This window comes from Artibeus jamaicensis, unplaced genomic scaffold, assembly GCF_021234435.1.
Source record: "Artibeus jamaicensis isolate MK-2021 breed Jamaican fruit bat unplaced genomic scaffold, CSHL_Jam_final contig_497, whole genome shotgun sequence".
In the NCBI taxonomy this organism is placed as follows: domain Eukaryota; kingdom Metazoa; phylum Chordata; class Mammalia; order Chiroptera; family Phyllostomidae; genus Artibeus; species Artibeus jamaicensis.
The window spans coordinates 10,169,778-10,186,324 of record NW_026521863.1 but is presented as its reverse complement, the minus strand read 5'-3'; the positions used below and the strand labels follow the sequence as shown (position 1 = coordinate 10,186,324).

The 16,547-nt window shown below is 41.5% G+C and overlaps 1 protein-coding gene across 9 annotated transcripts in view; it reads right to left on the bottom strand.

Moving 5' to 3' along the window:
• SYNE1 (spectrin repeat containing nuclear envelope protein 1) overlaps positions 1–16,547 on the bottom strand; it is a 404,650-nt gene that overhangs the window by 207,570 nt on the left and 180,533 nt on the right. For all 9 annotated transcript variants that reach the window (XM_053668739.1, XM_053668745.1, XM_053668738.1 and 6 more), the window contains 9 exons: positions 16,226–16,433; positions 15,302–15,414; positions 13,517–13,722; positions 12,368–12,523; positions 9,317–9,608; positions 8,304–8,476; positions 5,717–6,026; positions 4,153–4,317; positions 500–856 (listed from right to left, as the gene is read on the bottom strand). In XM_053668739.1, the coding sequence (XP_053524714.1) occupies positions 500–856; positions 4,153–4,317; positions 5,717–6,026; positions 8,304–8,476; positions 9,317–9,608; positions 12,368–12,523; positions 13,517–13,722; positions 15,302–15,414; positions 16,226–16,433 (1,980 nt within the window). The remainder of the gene's footprint in view (positions 1–499; positions 857–4,152; positions 4,318–5,716; positions 6,027–8,303; positions 8,477–9,316; positions 9,609–12,367; positions 12,524–13,516; positions 13,723–15,301; positions 15,415–16,225; positions 16,434–16,547) is intronic.

Genomic DNA, 16,547 nt, shown 5'->3' with positions numbered 1-16,547 from the left:
ACTGTCAAAATGACACATAGGAGAGGTAATCAGGGTGAAAACTACTAGTTGTGCTTTAGGAGAGTACTAGATGTTTCTTTCAAAGCTGTAAATTCAATCATTTGATTGTTGTAAATAATTCACTGGCAGGAAAACAGCTATGACTCTCAGTCTATTTATGCCTCTACCCACAGGCCATTTTTCAGACTGAATGGCGAAATACAGTATTACAAACTCTTACAGCCTAAGAATGAAAGTAGAATATTTCCACTAACAATAACTGTTTTCTGTGGCACGTAATAACTTCTCTCCTCTATCTTTATTTTTGTAATAGTTTGATTTATGAGAGAAGAAAACAGATCTGATTTGCAAATATAATTAGAAAAACATTTCTTCCAAGTTTGAACATTGTGTGGTTTTAGTTAGCAAGGGTTTTGTTTTTTGTTTTTTTTTAAGCAACAATGAGAACCAAACCAAATTTTCAGCACAGCCACCAACAGCGACCAAGAAGCCAACTTACCCGTCCTTTCTTCCAGCACTCCACTATCTCCTTGTCTGTGTTCTTGCCTTCCAGGACAGCTAGCTGCTGAGCCCAGGATGTCAGCAGCTCACTGAACTGCTCCAGGGCCTGCTCCAGTTCGGCCACTTGGCCTGAGAACTCCTGCTCCGAAAGGGCCATTTGGCTAACCAGGTTCTCGAGGCTGGTCTGTGTGTGCAGGACACTGTCTTCCCACTGCTTCCAGTCGGCGCGAAGGGCCTGCATCTCCGAGTCCATGAGCTCACCCCCACCGGCCGTTGTATTCTGTTTCACTGCAGGAGCCAGTGCCTCCACTCTGCTTAGGCGGCTGGCCCCGGTCTCTCTGGAATCCATCAGCTCCTGCGATGGAATGTCACCATGGTAACCGAGGAGGCTGAGTCACAGCAAGTTTCCAAATATGTACAGAGGGGGACCCCATCCTGCTGGGAAGTTTTAGCCAGTGTGCCACAGGGAACCGGAGTGGATCCGTCCACCCACCCCTGAGTTACAACAGCAGAGAATTCCCACCCTCAGGACCAAGGCTCCTGGCAAAAAGTAAACTGTAGAAATCCCAAACGTCCTGACACAGACAAGACAGGGACCCCGAAAGCTGGCATTGTTCGAATGTGCAACGCTGTTTTGGTGGTGACTTAAACATTTGTCTATGGAATATTGCTTCTGTAAATATGCAAACCCATACTTCTCCCTAAATCAGTGATTTTCAACTTCTCTTTATCTCATGATATGCATAAACTAATTACTAAAATTCTGTGGCACACCAAAAATATATTTTTAGCCGATCTGGCAAGAAAATAGGTATAACTTTGATTCATTTACACCAGATGGCTATTGTTGTGTTGGCTCTTGTCATTTTTTTTTTCTGTGACAATCTAAGGGAAGAGAGGTCAGTGTCTGTGACTAAATGTCAGGTATTGCATGTTTTAAAACTTGTGACACATGGTTTGAAAATCACTGCTTTCAATGACGGGCAAGGGAACAAGGAGCGCAGCAGCAGGGCCGGGCTTTGCCCAGGGTCTCTATCCCATTCCCTGTCTAACAACTAGGTTTAAATACTCATGGTTTGCTTTCATGAGTGATTTCCAAGTTACAGTTCAGAGAATATCAATTGTTGAAAATCAGTTTCCTGAATGTACTCCCTACTGTATCATTTTAGTTTTCTTTGGCACTAAAATGGGGTGTTTCACTACATGCAATCACTATCCACTCACCCAGATTTTAAATCATTAAAATTAAAATGATCATTTTAAAGTGTTTTAAAAAGGCTTTTCCATGTATTCCCTTGTTTCATATTTAAACTCTTTAAAAATATTACATGAACATGCCCACACATGTATACACACCCCCCCTCACACACACACATATTTGGCTTTGCAGTCACCTGCTCTCAGTGGTTCCTCCCAGGGCTGGGTAGGGATGGCAGGACACAGGAGGTGCTCACTCATTTGCCCTAGGGTTTCTCTGCACCCACACACCAGCCCACATTCAGGCCTGACCTGGACTTCAGAGAGGCTTCACTTTCCCCTTCCCAAATTTCAGTTTCTTTCTGTTGGCAACGTCTCCCACATTTCCTATATTTTAAAATTATTTTATAAAAAAGCATTTGGCAACCCAGGAAGCAGCCTTGTAAAGGAATTGTCTTAATCTTCTCATATCAACCTTTCAAAACACTAGCCTTGCCTTGACATCTCCGATTCCACCCTACCACTCCCAAAGCCACGTGACCAGTCTTTCTCCTCCCCCGTCTGTGGGAATAGCTCAGAGGCTGCCGAATAGCCTGACTGCCAAGTCCATTGAGCATTTTCAATCCTGCTTCTAATGGCTGCCTCTTGCTGCTTCTGTGATGGGGACCTCCTTCTCCACCAGGCTCTGGGGACACCACACCTTTCTGGTCCTCCTCTTGATATTTCTCTTTTTCTCCTTCTCCCTTTCCAATGCTCTTCTGGGGTCCCTTAAATATTGATAGTTTTGATTCTGTGCCCCTCATTTTGCTTGCTTTATAAGTAGGTTTCGGTGTCATTCAGCCCAGCGATTTCAACTACAGATCGTATGCTGACCATTCTAGTTCTGTGTCATCCATCACCAATCCAGTCTCTCACCTGAATTCAGACTTGAACATTCACTTGTTTCCTCGACATGGCCACCCCGCAGTCCAAATCCCATCTATTCACAATTGAACTCCTCCTTTTTCCCTCTGACTATAACCCATCTCCTCAGCCTATACTTGTTTTTCTCAGATGAACATAGCTTTATTGACTCTGGGTAATGTCTTGACCATCACTCTTGACTTTTTATACATTATCACTCCCTCCATAGACAATTAAATCACTCATTCACCAAATTCATTGGATTTTCAATGAATTCAATGCATTCTATGTGTCAAACACGATGCAAAATGTTTGGTGTGCATGACCTAATTGAGTCCCCCAAATTACTTTATGAGGCAGGTACTATGGTTATTATTATTTTACCAGTTAATACGTTGAGACCTGAGCCTCCACATGACTTGCCCAAAGACACAGGTAAGCAATCGGGAAAGGCAGGCTGCAGCACTGGGTTTGGGATTCCAGAGCCTGGACTCTAGGTGTATAGTGAGCTGCCATTACACTTAGTAGACTATTTTACACACACCGGTTTGTGCACCATCGTTCCTCACTTCCCTGAGGGACTCACAACACCGGCTGCACAAATGGGTGGAGGGAGGAAGAAACTCAAGTATTACTGAGAAATATGTCCCAGAAGTATTTTAAAGGATCACACAGATAATAAAAACCTAAAATGTGCCTTTAGGTGATTATCTCATTTAAAACCTCACAATCACTATACGATTTAAATAAAGTAAGCCCGTAGGATGAAATCTTCAAATTGTAGTTTTTACTGTTATGACCGTTCTCATCATCTATTGCTTTCATGGTTTTTATGATCTGATGTCCGGAGACTGTGGTACAATTTGAGCTTTACATCCCTGAGCACAGTTACACTACTGATACCCAACATTTCCTCCTCTAACCAGTAAGGATTTCATCACCGCTTAATTTTTAGATGAAAATATATTACTTTCCATGTGAGGAAAATTATTGCAGTGTATCATAATATTCAAATTACCAGAAATAACTAAAATTTACTAAAATCTGTAGTTCTCTGAGTTGTATGATTTTGTATTTTTTTACTTTAAATTGCCCTTATAGGTGATAATTTTAATATCCTTTAAAATACTGACTTTCATTATGCTGTTGTACTGTTAGCTAGGAAAGCAGAATAAAACATCTAAAATGACATTTTCAAGTTATTGTTAAAAAGCCTTTAACTAAGTTATTATATGTAAACTTTTCTCCTTCTGTTCTGGAAGAAAACACCCAGCTTAGTGCTCCAAGCTGGTGTATATTTTGAACCTCTCACACCACAGCAATAAGCACATTCGCACGGAGAAGCACACACAGACAGTGCTTCATTTTGCTCACAGTGCGAAGTGTTTTGAATTCCCTTTTTCCCTCTTGTTTGTGTTTAGAATTCATGAAGTGCAAGGTTATAAGCACCAACAACAGAAGAAAACATTTTAAATAATACACTCAAATCTACAGAGTCTTTATAACAAGAACCAATGAAACGGTGAAGTTATGGTATCTCCATTTTCTGACCTTAATTTTAGACAACTTTTTCTGGGTGGCTGATGAATCTCCAGACATATCCGACCACCGGTGAAGTTCTTCCTTTGCTGAATGGAGCCAATCTGTGAATTCTTGCACTGCATCTAAATACATTAGATGGTCCTTCACAATCTCTTCCACTTTCCTCATTTTCTCCTAGAAAACAGAGAAAAGGCTACCAATAGTCACTACTATAAAATTGGAATATAAAATTGGACAACAGTTTGATATATATATTTAATTTTATTTATTTACTTTTTAGAGAGAGGGAAAGGGAAGAAGAAAGAGACAAACACCAATGTGCAAAAGATACATCAGTTGGTTGCCTCTTGCACTCCCCCAATTGGGGACCTGGCCTGAGACCCAGGCATGTGCCCTGACTAGGGATTGAACCTGTGAACTTTTGGTTTGCTGTCCAGCATTCGGTCCACTGAGCCACACTAACCAGGGCTGATATTAGATTTTAAATTATCTCAGAAAACATCACTATTACGCTTGAAGTTTCTGTGTGCTCAGTGTCTTAAAGTAAAAATACTAAATCTTAAAGTAAAAGACTTGGAGGCTAAAAGCATTTTTCCTATAATTTTACTTTTGCCTCGCTTTGCATAAAAATCTATGGTTAATAAATGGTGACCAATATCTCCTACTAATCCACTTAGTAATAATTATTGTAACAATTCTTACCATTTAAGAATTATTTGTGCTGGCTGAGTGTAAAACACTGCACTCAGCATGTTAGAAGCATTTACTCATTTTATCCTCACAACAGCTCTGTGATGTTGTGACACTATTATTATCACCATTTTATGGGAAAGGACACAATGAAGGTTGCAGAAGTCAAGTACTGGGCCCCATGTCACATATCTAAAATGTGACAACATCAGAATCCACATGTATCTCACTGATTTTTATTTTAAACACTACTAAAATAAAAATTAAGAAAGCAACTATGTATGATAATAATTGTTAATGATGCAGAGAAAGTCCCCAAAAGAAAAACTAAAAAAAAAAAAGATGAATAAAAGTCCTCTCCCTTCTTTTTCTTTAACATTGTCATAAATATACAAAAGCAATTGTGAAGGAAAGGAAAGATTCAGTTGGAGAATTGAAAAATATCTTCATATTACATGAAGGAGCCTATATCTTTGAGAACAGACAAATGCAGTTTGTGCTAAGATGAGAATGAAACACAATGTTTTGTACATGACTGAAGTCTGGGAGGTAAATAGACTTGCGTTGACTACAATACATGTAAGTAGCAGCAAAAGGTAAAGAACTTTTAAACAGTAATATTTGAGGTTCAACAATTTTCCCCCCAACTGGGTTGACTAACATTCTAAGCAGAGAAAATCATAAACTTCAGAATAGAAAATGTAATCTCAAGAATAAGGGAAAGAAAAGTTCATGGCCATCCACAGGTGAGAAATTATCTTCATATAATATCTGTTCATTGAATGTACCAACAGTTTTAGAGCAACTAATTCCCCAATAATTCAACCCACAGGGTATTCTTTACCTGAGCCTTGAAGTCTTTTCTTCAATAGAAAACACTAACCTTGGCAACAGTCATTATATCATCAAACTGTGATTTTAGTTCGTCTTGAGCTGATTCCTTGAAAGACTCATCCTCTGTCTTCCGGTAGAGCTCTCTGGCTTTGGCAGAGAGGCGGTGCAGGGCTGCAGTGCGATCTTCCCCTTCAGAGACGATGGACTGGAAGTGGTCCAGGAGGGAAAACTTCTCTTTCAGACCTGGCTGCGGTTTCAGGGGCTGTTCCACTTTTTGATCTGCTGATTCCATCCACTGCTCCAACTGCATTTTCCACTCTACATAGTCATTCCATTGGCTAATCACAGACTCTAAAGTGCTAGAAATAATATGATGAAAATAAGTAATCTTGACATCTCTACTGGAAACCAATAAGGAGGGCATTGCATCCGTGTAAACTTTCTTTCTTTTTTTTGTGTGTGTGTCAATTTTAAATAGTTTTACTTAGGACATTTCATCTTCCACTTTACAATGCAGTGCTTATGAAGTTCATTATTTCCTTTGCCCGTGTGCATATGCCACATTCAAGCAACCAGAATGCTCAGTTATTTACTATGCAGCAATTCAACTTTTGAAACTGCCGTGGAATTTGCGATATATTTGGGCCCTTCAATATTTTGTGTGGAACGATGCTAAATTTGTGCTCAAGGCTGGCTTAACGAACCTCCTCAATACTGCAAGCTGCTGGAAGTGGTGAAGGTGCTGTGTTTAAGTGCAAGGAGGCACACTACTTCTCAGACCCAGGGCACAATTTCTTCAAGTGAAAGTGAATCGAGTCAAAATTTAAGTAAGATGTTGTGGTCATTTATGCATTTGGAGATTTGGCTTCCAAATGTAATTGTCCTAAATAAATAAGCAGAGATATGTGTTATGTTGTTAAAAATCAGCACTGGGGCAGCAATTCAACTTTAACATATCAATTCTTCATTTTGAGGGGCTCAATTTATTGTATTAAAATCAGATGGCACTTATGTATTTATTGACTGGAATTTAAAATTTAGGGTAATCTTCCCAGCTAAATAATGTCATTAGATTGATTTTCACTTAAGGATTCATATTCACAGCATTTAGTGTTGAATGGATGAAGGGATGAAGACTAAATATATTTATAATATAAGAAATATAATAAAACATGTAATAGTCAACCAAATAGTTCTCGTTAGTCAAGGATAAAGCTCTTCTGGCTGGCTTTCTAAAACTTTAAAGGACAGATGTCCAACCCTTTGGCGTCTCTGAGCCACAGTGGAAATAGTGTTGTTGTAGGTCACACATTAAATACACAAACACTAACAAAAACAAAGAAATCTCAGTGTTTTGAGTAAATTTACAACTTTGTGTTGGGCTCCATTCATAGCCCACACTGGGCTGTATGTGGCCCGTGGGCCATGGGTTGGACACCCCTGCTTTAAAGCAGTCGGCTTCAAAATGATTCTAGACGAATCTTCAGTGACTCCTCTTAGTTTCCCTGGTATACAACCTTGTCATCCTGGAATTATATCTGTGGGAAATGTACTTTCAGCATTTTCTCAAACTGTTTTTTCCCATCAGTAGGAACCTTATCACATATGCTAAAAGTCTTATCTTTTCCTCAAATAGTTTTCTAGAAACTCCAAATAAATCTCACCTCCCCAGAATCCACCCCAAGCCCTGCATTTCTCTACCATCCCACAGCGTCTTACATTGCAGTGAATGATTGCAGAGTCTGCTGTTTTATTTTGTAATGAATGTTAATGTTTTGTTTATCTATTTATTTTGACCACAGTGAGCACACCCTTCTTTGGTGGTCTAACAGTATGCATAACTTTCAGAATATGGCTCCTGGAAGGTATTTTCATGTAACTCTGACTGATAGCCATTTGTCCAACAAGCCAGCCCGATTGTTTGTGGATACTCCCAGAGGAGGGAGGAAGGTGAAAACCCTCCACTCATAAATATAACTGCACCACCACCACCTAGGGTACTGGTCAGTATCTTGTCTATTTTCTCAGCAGCTCCTGTGCAGTGCTTCTCAACAGGGACTCTAGAGGCGCCCTGGGCAGGCTGATTGTTGCTTGTGTGAGAATATCCCATGCATTGAAGGACACCACCTTTCCTGGCCTCAGTCACTAAATGCCAGGGATGCCCCACCCCCATGACAATCAACCCTCCCCACCTGCCACATTTCCCCAACCCCAACGTGGGTGATATTACTATGGTTTGAGGAAAAGATGTACCCTTAAGCTCCACAGTTGCCAACGACTTAATTTCCCTTATGCTTCTTTAAAAAGTGAAAACATTAAAGTTATTCAAAACCACATATCCTTGCTTTAATGAATTGAAAAAGAGCATTCTACTGAGCCCACAGTGTATACAAAATTCCATGAGAGATATTATGGGAGCTGTAAATATTGTACACACACATACAACAACCAGACAAATAAAAACCAGTCTTTGCAATTACAGAAAATGTAATCTAGGCCAAGACAGGCAAGTGTACAACTAGTGAAGATAATATGCTCGGTCGGTCTCCCACAGGACACCCTTGGCACTGCTCCATCATTTTTCTAAGCCCCTGGGTTTTGTTTAGGCAAAGAAACTCAAGAAAAGGGCTGTGTACCTCTGAGCACGGATGGAGGAGCTCATGACATTGGCCCACGCATCTGTGAGTGTCTGCAGCTGAGTCTGAATCTCCTTCTGACCTTCTTTGTTGCTACTTCTCAAGGCCTGTTCCCCTTTGCCAATGGCCATGTTCAGCTTAACTTCCCCTTCACCTTTCATCAGGAGAATATCCTATCAAAGAAGAGTGAATACATGCCAGTAGAAACAGTAAAGTCTTCTGCTATTTTTTAAAACAATGAGACTCAGGGTAGGTAATACCTTGCTCACCTTAAAATGAAAACAGCAACAACAAAGTCTAGACCCTACTGCAATAAAACACTTGACCCAGCTAGATATCTGGGAGTCTGGGAATAAAGATTACCTCCAATTTAAATTCTTGGAAAACTCCAGGTTACTTGCCCACCTATTGCAACTTTACTGAAATTTAGTTTTAGGGTAAAAAGGGAATTATTTTGAAGCTAAAAGCACACTTGTCAAAAACCTAACAATCCCTCACCTCCATTGCCTGGCTAAGCCCTGTCTTCAAGGTCAGCGTCACTGACTGCAGTCTGGGTGGGTGGTCTCCTCTGTGCATTCCACACACCGCTGTGGGCTTCACCCATGGCCCCTACTCACATGCTGTACTGCTTCTAACAGTTACAGGTGGTCTTTCCCACTGACTTGAAGTCTTAGAAAGCCAGGACTAACTTTTATTGCTGTATGCCCAGCAACTTGCATAGTGCTTGGAGTCAAGTAGGCATTTATTTCATAATGTTTATTGGATATTTACTAAACAAAACTAAAAATTATTTCAAAGCTATTAAAATGAAAACGTTCCTTTCCATTACCCAGGGGAAAAACGATCCCCCCAAATCCCTTTTGCCCAATGTGTCCATTTCGCCCACATAATCTCTCATAATCCTGTGAGAGAGAGAGAGGCTCACAGGACAATGAGGACCCAGCTCACACATTTGTGAACCTAATCAAATCAGTCTTCAGATGCGGTCAGTGTCAGGCCAGCAACGCACGTACCTGTATTTGTAACAGCCGCTTTTCCATGGCGTCTTTGCCTCCGATGGTGCTGTCGGCCAGGGCCAGTTTGTTTTGCACATCCTTTACCCAGGCCCAGGTGCTCTGCAGTGCACTCTCCAGGGCTTCATGCTCCTGCAGGGCCACCTGGAGGCTCCGGAGCTTCTCTTTGGTCATCCTGACTAAGTTCTGGTAGCTGGTGAGCAGCTGAGAGCAGAGGCGCCCCTCCTGCCCGGCACCATGGCCTTCCTCACTGAGAAGCTGCCCTCTCTCGGAGAGCTTATCCAGAGACTCTCTAAAGAAAACAGAAACGAAGAGATGAACTCTGACCTTCTGGAGTGCTGGGGAGTGACAAATGAGTGCTGATCTTGGAGCAGTCACCAGACAAAAGCTCGTAGCTGACATGGCTTTAAAATGAAGAGCCCGGGGACTGCCCTGGCCACCTGTTTCTCCTGTGGCTCCTCCTGGAGTCCGTGCCCACCGAGGGCCTGATTCAGTCCCTGCTGTGCCCAGATCCAAGCCCAGGGTGTGACTAGGAGGGCACTTCAGAAAACAGCCCAGCCCCTTCCCAGTCCTGGTCCAGGCTCTAAGCATAAACTGCTTGCTGACACGCCCCCAGACACTCTGCTGTTTTATACGTACACAGAGGGTCCTCCTTTGTGAGCACCTCCTGCTCGCTTTTGCTTCTTTTCTAGCTGCGCCTTTCAGAGCTCAGCGCAGGCATCACATCCTCAGAAAGTGTTATGATGACTCTGGAGAGGGTGGGGTGTGCAAGGCTCCTCCTCTAGGCACCTTCCACAGCCTCCTCCACCCTGTCTGTCTCAATCCACAAGGCTTTGGCCTTCTAGAAGCTTGGGCTATTACCATCATCTCATGTCCCCGGGACCCAACACAATCTTTTGCAGAGATAAAATGCAGAACAAAAAATTCTTTCAAAAGGCCATTGTGTGTGTGCTGAAGGGTGTCATCCTTGTATCTCAGGTGCCTGCTCATCTCAGTGTGGAGTTATGTTCATTAGCTCAAGGGAAAATGTAATCCCATGTGGCTGGGCTGGGCTTCATCCTGCTGTACAGGTTCTGAGCTCAGACCAGCACCTTTATCAGCAGACGCCTGGAATACCAGCGGGGAGAGAGTGCACATGTCTGAGCACAAAGTACTGCAGGTGCTGGGAAAAGGAGGCACAGTCTGCCTCCCACACGGTCTCTCGGTCTCTCTCTCTCTCTCTTCCTGAGTATTCACTATGTATGTAGCATCCTGGGGGGCTCTGTGAGATATATGTGACTTATACACTATTAGATCTACTCAAAAATACATTTCTCATTCTGGGAATCTTTTCAATAACAGAAGAAGGTGGAAAAAGCGATGACGTGAGTTAAATAATAATTCAAGAGATCAGATACCACTTGTTATTCTAAGAACTGTTTAATGGATGATAAAAAATCAATGAGTCCCAAGTCTGGGATACTTTAAAACAATACAGAGCATCCCCTCCCCCGAGATGTATGTGCTGAAAATATTATGATAAAAAAACAAAAACAAAAACAAAAACAGCAAGAAAGTGAGAGAAGTCAGGTGACCCAGCTGGGGCACCTGGGGGGACCAGTCCTGGGCTTGTCCTGGGGTTGTCCAAAGAAGTAGTAAATTAGAAGGAACCCAGGAGCAAACACACTAAGGACTCTGAGCATCTGGCCACGGAATACCAGAGAGTGACAGCTCAAGAAGAATGTGTCAACTTATTTCAAAAGTTTAGAAAAAGGAGAGAAGTAGGTCTGGTCATATTACATGTTAGCTAGACAAGATCCAAAATTTTAAAAGCAAAAAAAAAAAAAAATGAAGTGTAACTTTCAGAAAGTTATATAATTGGAATGATGCTATTATTCTGTTAATTCAGCAAATATTTTCTATTTTTCTGACATTACACTAAACTATAGGAAATATATAAATGATAAAGGTCTGATGGTGTCTGGCCTTGAAGAGCTCACCATGGGGGGCTGGGTATGTAGAATCAACAGAAATGTTTACCCCATGGTAGGGCTCCCAGAGATAGGACCAAAGCATCCCAGGGGAATGTTATGGTAGTTTTCACACTAGCACACCAGCAATAGCTGTCAATATGAGTTCCGCTTTTGCATTCATTTGCATGTTTGTTTTTCAACACTAGGAACAGTCACCATGTTTGACCACACAGAGGACTCAGGGGAACAAGGAATGAGTATAATCTGAATGGGTATAATTCGATTTGCCTGATGAATCAGGCTGGGTGCTAGCCCCTACTGCTTCATGGATGAGTGTGTCTACTCGTTAAATGGAGAGTTAAGGAGTTTTGGGTCAAATTGTATTCCCCTGATGGAAAGTGCAAATGCCAGGAGTGAAGTACGAATTTAGGAAGTGATGCCTTGAAAGTCAGGCCAGAGAACTTGGCCTGGGAATGAAGCCAGGATAATTTGCTCAGTTGGAAGCAATGAAGAAACAGAATACTGTTGTAGTGAGGAGGGACTTTCAAGACAGTCAGATTTAATGAACATGCCTCATGTTTTACAAAGCACATTGTGGGAAGGGGGTGAATTGGAAATGGCACCAGAGGCTGAAGTGCATAAAGAATATCTGGAAATTGGAATCTACAGCATTATTTGTATTGATGAAGAGTATCTTTTAACCATCTTATATCTTTATAATATTCTCTGAGAAGATGGTATATCATTATTATCATCATCCTCATCACAATGTTTATATCATTTCTGGATATAAGCCTTATATGTAAATGTTTATATCAAGAAATACAGGAAATGAGTGTCCTGTCCAGTCTGTTGCGTGACGGCAGGTGGAACAAAGATGCAGCCCAGCTCCTTACCTCTGTCTGTGTGCTCCCCCCAGAGCACCTCACTGCCAGGGAAAACACCGCACAACCATTTCTAACCTGGACATTCAGGGGTACTGATAAGCACAATGGCCAATTAACCAGCTCGTCCACTAACAGCAAAACCCAACAACCAGCCCACAAGGCAAACACACAGTCATGAGTTGAGAAAGGACCTATTCCGTTTGGGCACCAACCTGGCAGCCAGTAGTTCACCCAGAAACATTTCAAGTCTATGGACTTCGTTTTTCTTCTCGGAAATGTGCTGTTTACTCTCTTCTGAATTTTCTGAGCTTAACCTTTCCTCCATTTCATGGATCCACAAGTTCAGTTTTCTGTGCTGATCCTCAAAGCTAAAAAAAAAGAAAAAAGCACCATAGAGAAATTCTTATGTTCTCATGGTCACAAATTCTAACATCTGAGGTCATGATGTCTATTGCAGTTGAGCTCTCATGAATTTTCAAGTAGAAAACTTAACAGTAAGCCTACTCAAATGATCACTTATTTTAGTAACAAAGGGACAAATCATGAAAATTTCTCTGGCAATCCAGACAAAAATGAATGACCCTATCTTGCTGGTTTCATTATCTGGTAAACCAGCAAGATTACATTCTCAGACAACATCCAATTAACTTTTTGTGAGTTACTATCTATATCCTGAATGGGGGTCAATGGGTAATGGAAGGTGTGGAGGCCCTGTGAAAAATGGGGTGAGTCTTCTCTGTGTCTTTGTGTCTTATGGGAACTGAATATGGCAGAAGAGCACAGGGTTTTAGGTTCTGAAAACAGTTTGAGTTCTCTGAGAAATGTGGACAAGAGTCAGGCACATCACTCTGCCACCAGACAAGCACATTGACTATACTGACATTCCTTCCCCTTGGTAACGAGAGTTTCTTTCCCCTTCTTTCTAATTTCACATTCACCCACGTTGACATAGCCTCCCGATTGGAATCTGGATTTACATAAATTCAATAGATGTTTTCTGCCATGACTCCAACCCAGCAAAAGTAGAAACAAGAAAAATACTTAGTATAAAACCTGGATGTCAAAGCTCTAATATCTCGACTTATTCAAATAGACAAAAAAAACCCCTGTATTTATATTATTTACAGTTACTAGTGAATATAATTCCTTTATTTTCTATATGGAACATAAAGCCAAATGATATTAAAGCCATAGTTGGAGCAATGGGTTATTGTCCCAGCATGAACCTATAATTAAAGTCAAAGCTTTAAAATGTAAACTCACAATTTCAAAGATTTGTTTATTCACAATAGCTTTTTTCTCCAAGTCCCTGAAAACATATTCTGTGAATGATGAAATCTACCTATATGAAAGCAACCTACCTCTCAAGTTCTAAAGCACAGTCTTGAAGGGCCTGTTTGTCTTTGAGGCACCGTTTCAGAAATGCTTGAAACTCTTCATTAGCCTTTGTGACCTCTTCCTGGATGCTACCGACAATTTGCTTAGACAAATGTGCGAACAGAACTTGTCCTTCTTGAGTCACAGCATCAAGCTTGCTCTGCCCATCACCGACCGAGTCCAAAATGTTCTGGTTCAGGAAATAAAAGGGATATAAAATATTTGCTCTGATTCGGAGATCCTGGTTGCACGGGGACATTAACAATTCTGAGCTGAGATGGTAGAGCAAGAGAAGAAGAACAGGGGCCAAAGGAAGAAAGTTTCTAAGTAGGCTGGCTTGAGAATGATGTACACAGTTGGATATAATCAAGGCTCAGAACTGAGGAGAGGCCAGCCCATCCCTGGAACCACTGAGAATCACACGGGGAGCAATGTTAACCTGGAGAGGAGGATGCTCTTATCGAGGTCTTGTTCTCGGTCCCTCCCCATTCTCACAGTCCCAACCTAGTCCAGGCTCCACCTCCACACACCGTGTGGACTAACTGGTGGACTGCCTCCACCCTTCTTCCTCCTCTGACCTGCCCTGCACACCATATTCTGACTCCAGCTCCCTTCTTTTCAGGGAATGCACCTCTTCTTTGGAGACCACATGCTTTAGCATGGCTTCGGGAAAGCAAAGAACCCTGGAACGGGAACTGCTATGCCAGTCCTGTCTTTTCCCTGAGTTCCAGCAAGGCATTTGCAATTGTTCCTCAGACTTTTTTCTGTACTTTCACTGCCTCTCAAGCCTTAAAGGGGACAATCCCACACCTACATTCACCTGCCTCCTGCAAAACTGACTTCCTATATTCCAGTGATCTTCCTACCCTGACAGCTAATGAGTTATCTACATAATGGTCATCACCGATTAGGCTGCAAAATCCTCATGTTCCCATTAATTTTAAAAAAGAATTGGTTTTATACTCTGGCTGGTATGGTTCAGTGATTGAGTACCAGCCTATGAACCAAAGGGTCACTGCTTTGATCAGGGCACATGCCTGGGTTGCGGGCTGGGGCCCTTGTAGGGGGCACGTGATAGGGAGCCACACACTGATGTTTCTCTCTCTCTTTCCCTTCCCTGCTCTCTAAAAATAAATAAGAAACAAACAAATAAATAAAATCTTTAAAAATATTACTTTTACAGTACATAACACAGTGCTTTGCTCAGGTTAGCTGCTTAAAAAAACAGCCAGAACTTAGTATGAACCCAGTCTTCAATCATTCCTTAACTGTACTTCACAATAGTCTTCTCTTTCCTGAATTCATACATTTTTCACAGTCCATAAAACCTAAACAATCTATCATATCTATTGCTTTAATTCGAATATATCTAAGCCCCAAATTTAGAGCACAGGCTGTTAAAAAGCACAAATGATGTCAGTGATACCTTCTTTTTTAAACTCCTCCATGAAAGTCACATAAAATAGATATAACTATTTATGTTTTCACTGCTATAGAAATTAAAATTAGGTTTAGTTTTGAGTTCATTCCAAAGAACCATCAATAGGCTAAAAGAGAGGGGAAAGGGATCTAGAAATTCTGTAGCTGTAACATTTTTTCAACTTGCTTTTCATACTATCTCCTATGACACAAGAAATCTAATTCTGATAAGGAAAAAGAAAAGCCTGAATAAAATAAAAAGATTTGGGGGAAAGAGATGATTTAGGCCTGACCCAAAGGCCCTCGGGTGCATCGTGGGGAAGGAAGAAAAGCAACGCCGGGGTTCATACCTGAAGGTCATGGAGCTTTGCCTCCAGGACTTTGCTGTCTCCAGTTCTATCTGATGATTCTTCTACTGCTGTTTTTATCCCAGAAAACCATTCTTGGAATTCCTGCATGGACTCTTTGGAAAGTAACAAAAATGAGAAATGCATCCAAAACATTGAAAGAGCTTCCAGGATTACTACCATGAATTAATTCTGGCCTTCAGCTCATGTGCTATGTTTTACAAAATATTCCAAAGAGAAAATGAAAATAACCATTTAGACTATGGCATGGCATGATTTACAACCATAACTGTTCATGGTGAAATTGAGAAATTATCTCAGAGAAAAGACTGTAAAGAAATTTACAGTCCTTAAATGTCTGATTTCCCTTCCAATTTCTTCTTTTGGTAGGGAAAGGTAATTGATTGCCTGACTATGGAAGAACGTGGGGGAGAAATACTTTAGGGGTGCAAAAGCCATTTTTGTGGCAAAAGGAGGAAGCTTCTCCTCTATCCCCCAAGCTGACTGGAGAGTCATTATATGTCCACATTGGGGCACAGGCATGGCCACGTGGGAAACCGAGGCAGGCTCATGGGATGACTGGCACTTTCCTGAATTACACTCTCTCCTAAAATCCAAGTTTACTGTCACTTCATTGTAGCAGTGGAAATAATTTTCCACAAAAACATGAGCCATATGTCAAAAATCCAGATGCAATTCAGAACCATCAAAATGGTGGACTTTCTTGGGGAGAAAGAGGAAGAATTTTCCTCATGGTGGGAGCCCAAGTATAACACTCTTGCTGCCCAGATCTCAATGCACAAATGAATTTAACATGATGTTCTTCCGGAAAGTTTTGCAAACGTTTGCTGGCAGTTTCTACATAGCATTTGGTTTGGATTCTTTCTTGTAAACAAACAATTCATGCAAAGGCCTGTCAGAGCTCACCATGGAAGTGTTTTTCCAGAGAGTCCTGAAGGCTGGCCTGTGTTCTGGAGCACAACTGGCTGACAGCTTCGTGTTTCTTAGTCAGCCCGGTCATCGTGCCTCCCAGGAGCTCCAGCTCGGCCGAGTGGTACTTGCGGCACAAGCTATTGAGGTTTTCTTGGGTGGAGCTGATGTTGCTTTGTTGACTTTGAAGTTCTTTTTGTATGTCCTATAGAATAAAAGTACACCATGAAGGATGTTTTTCATATCTAAGAGAAATATTCTACCTACTCCATGATGGCCCTTTTTTTGGGAAAATCGATGTTATCAAAATCCATTCTTG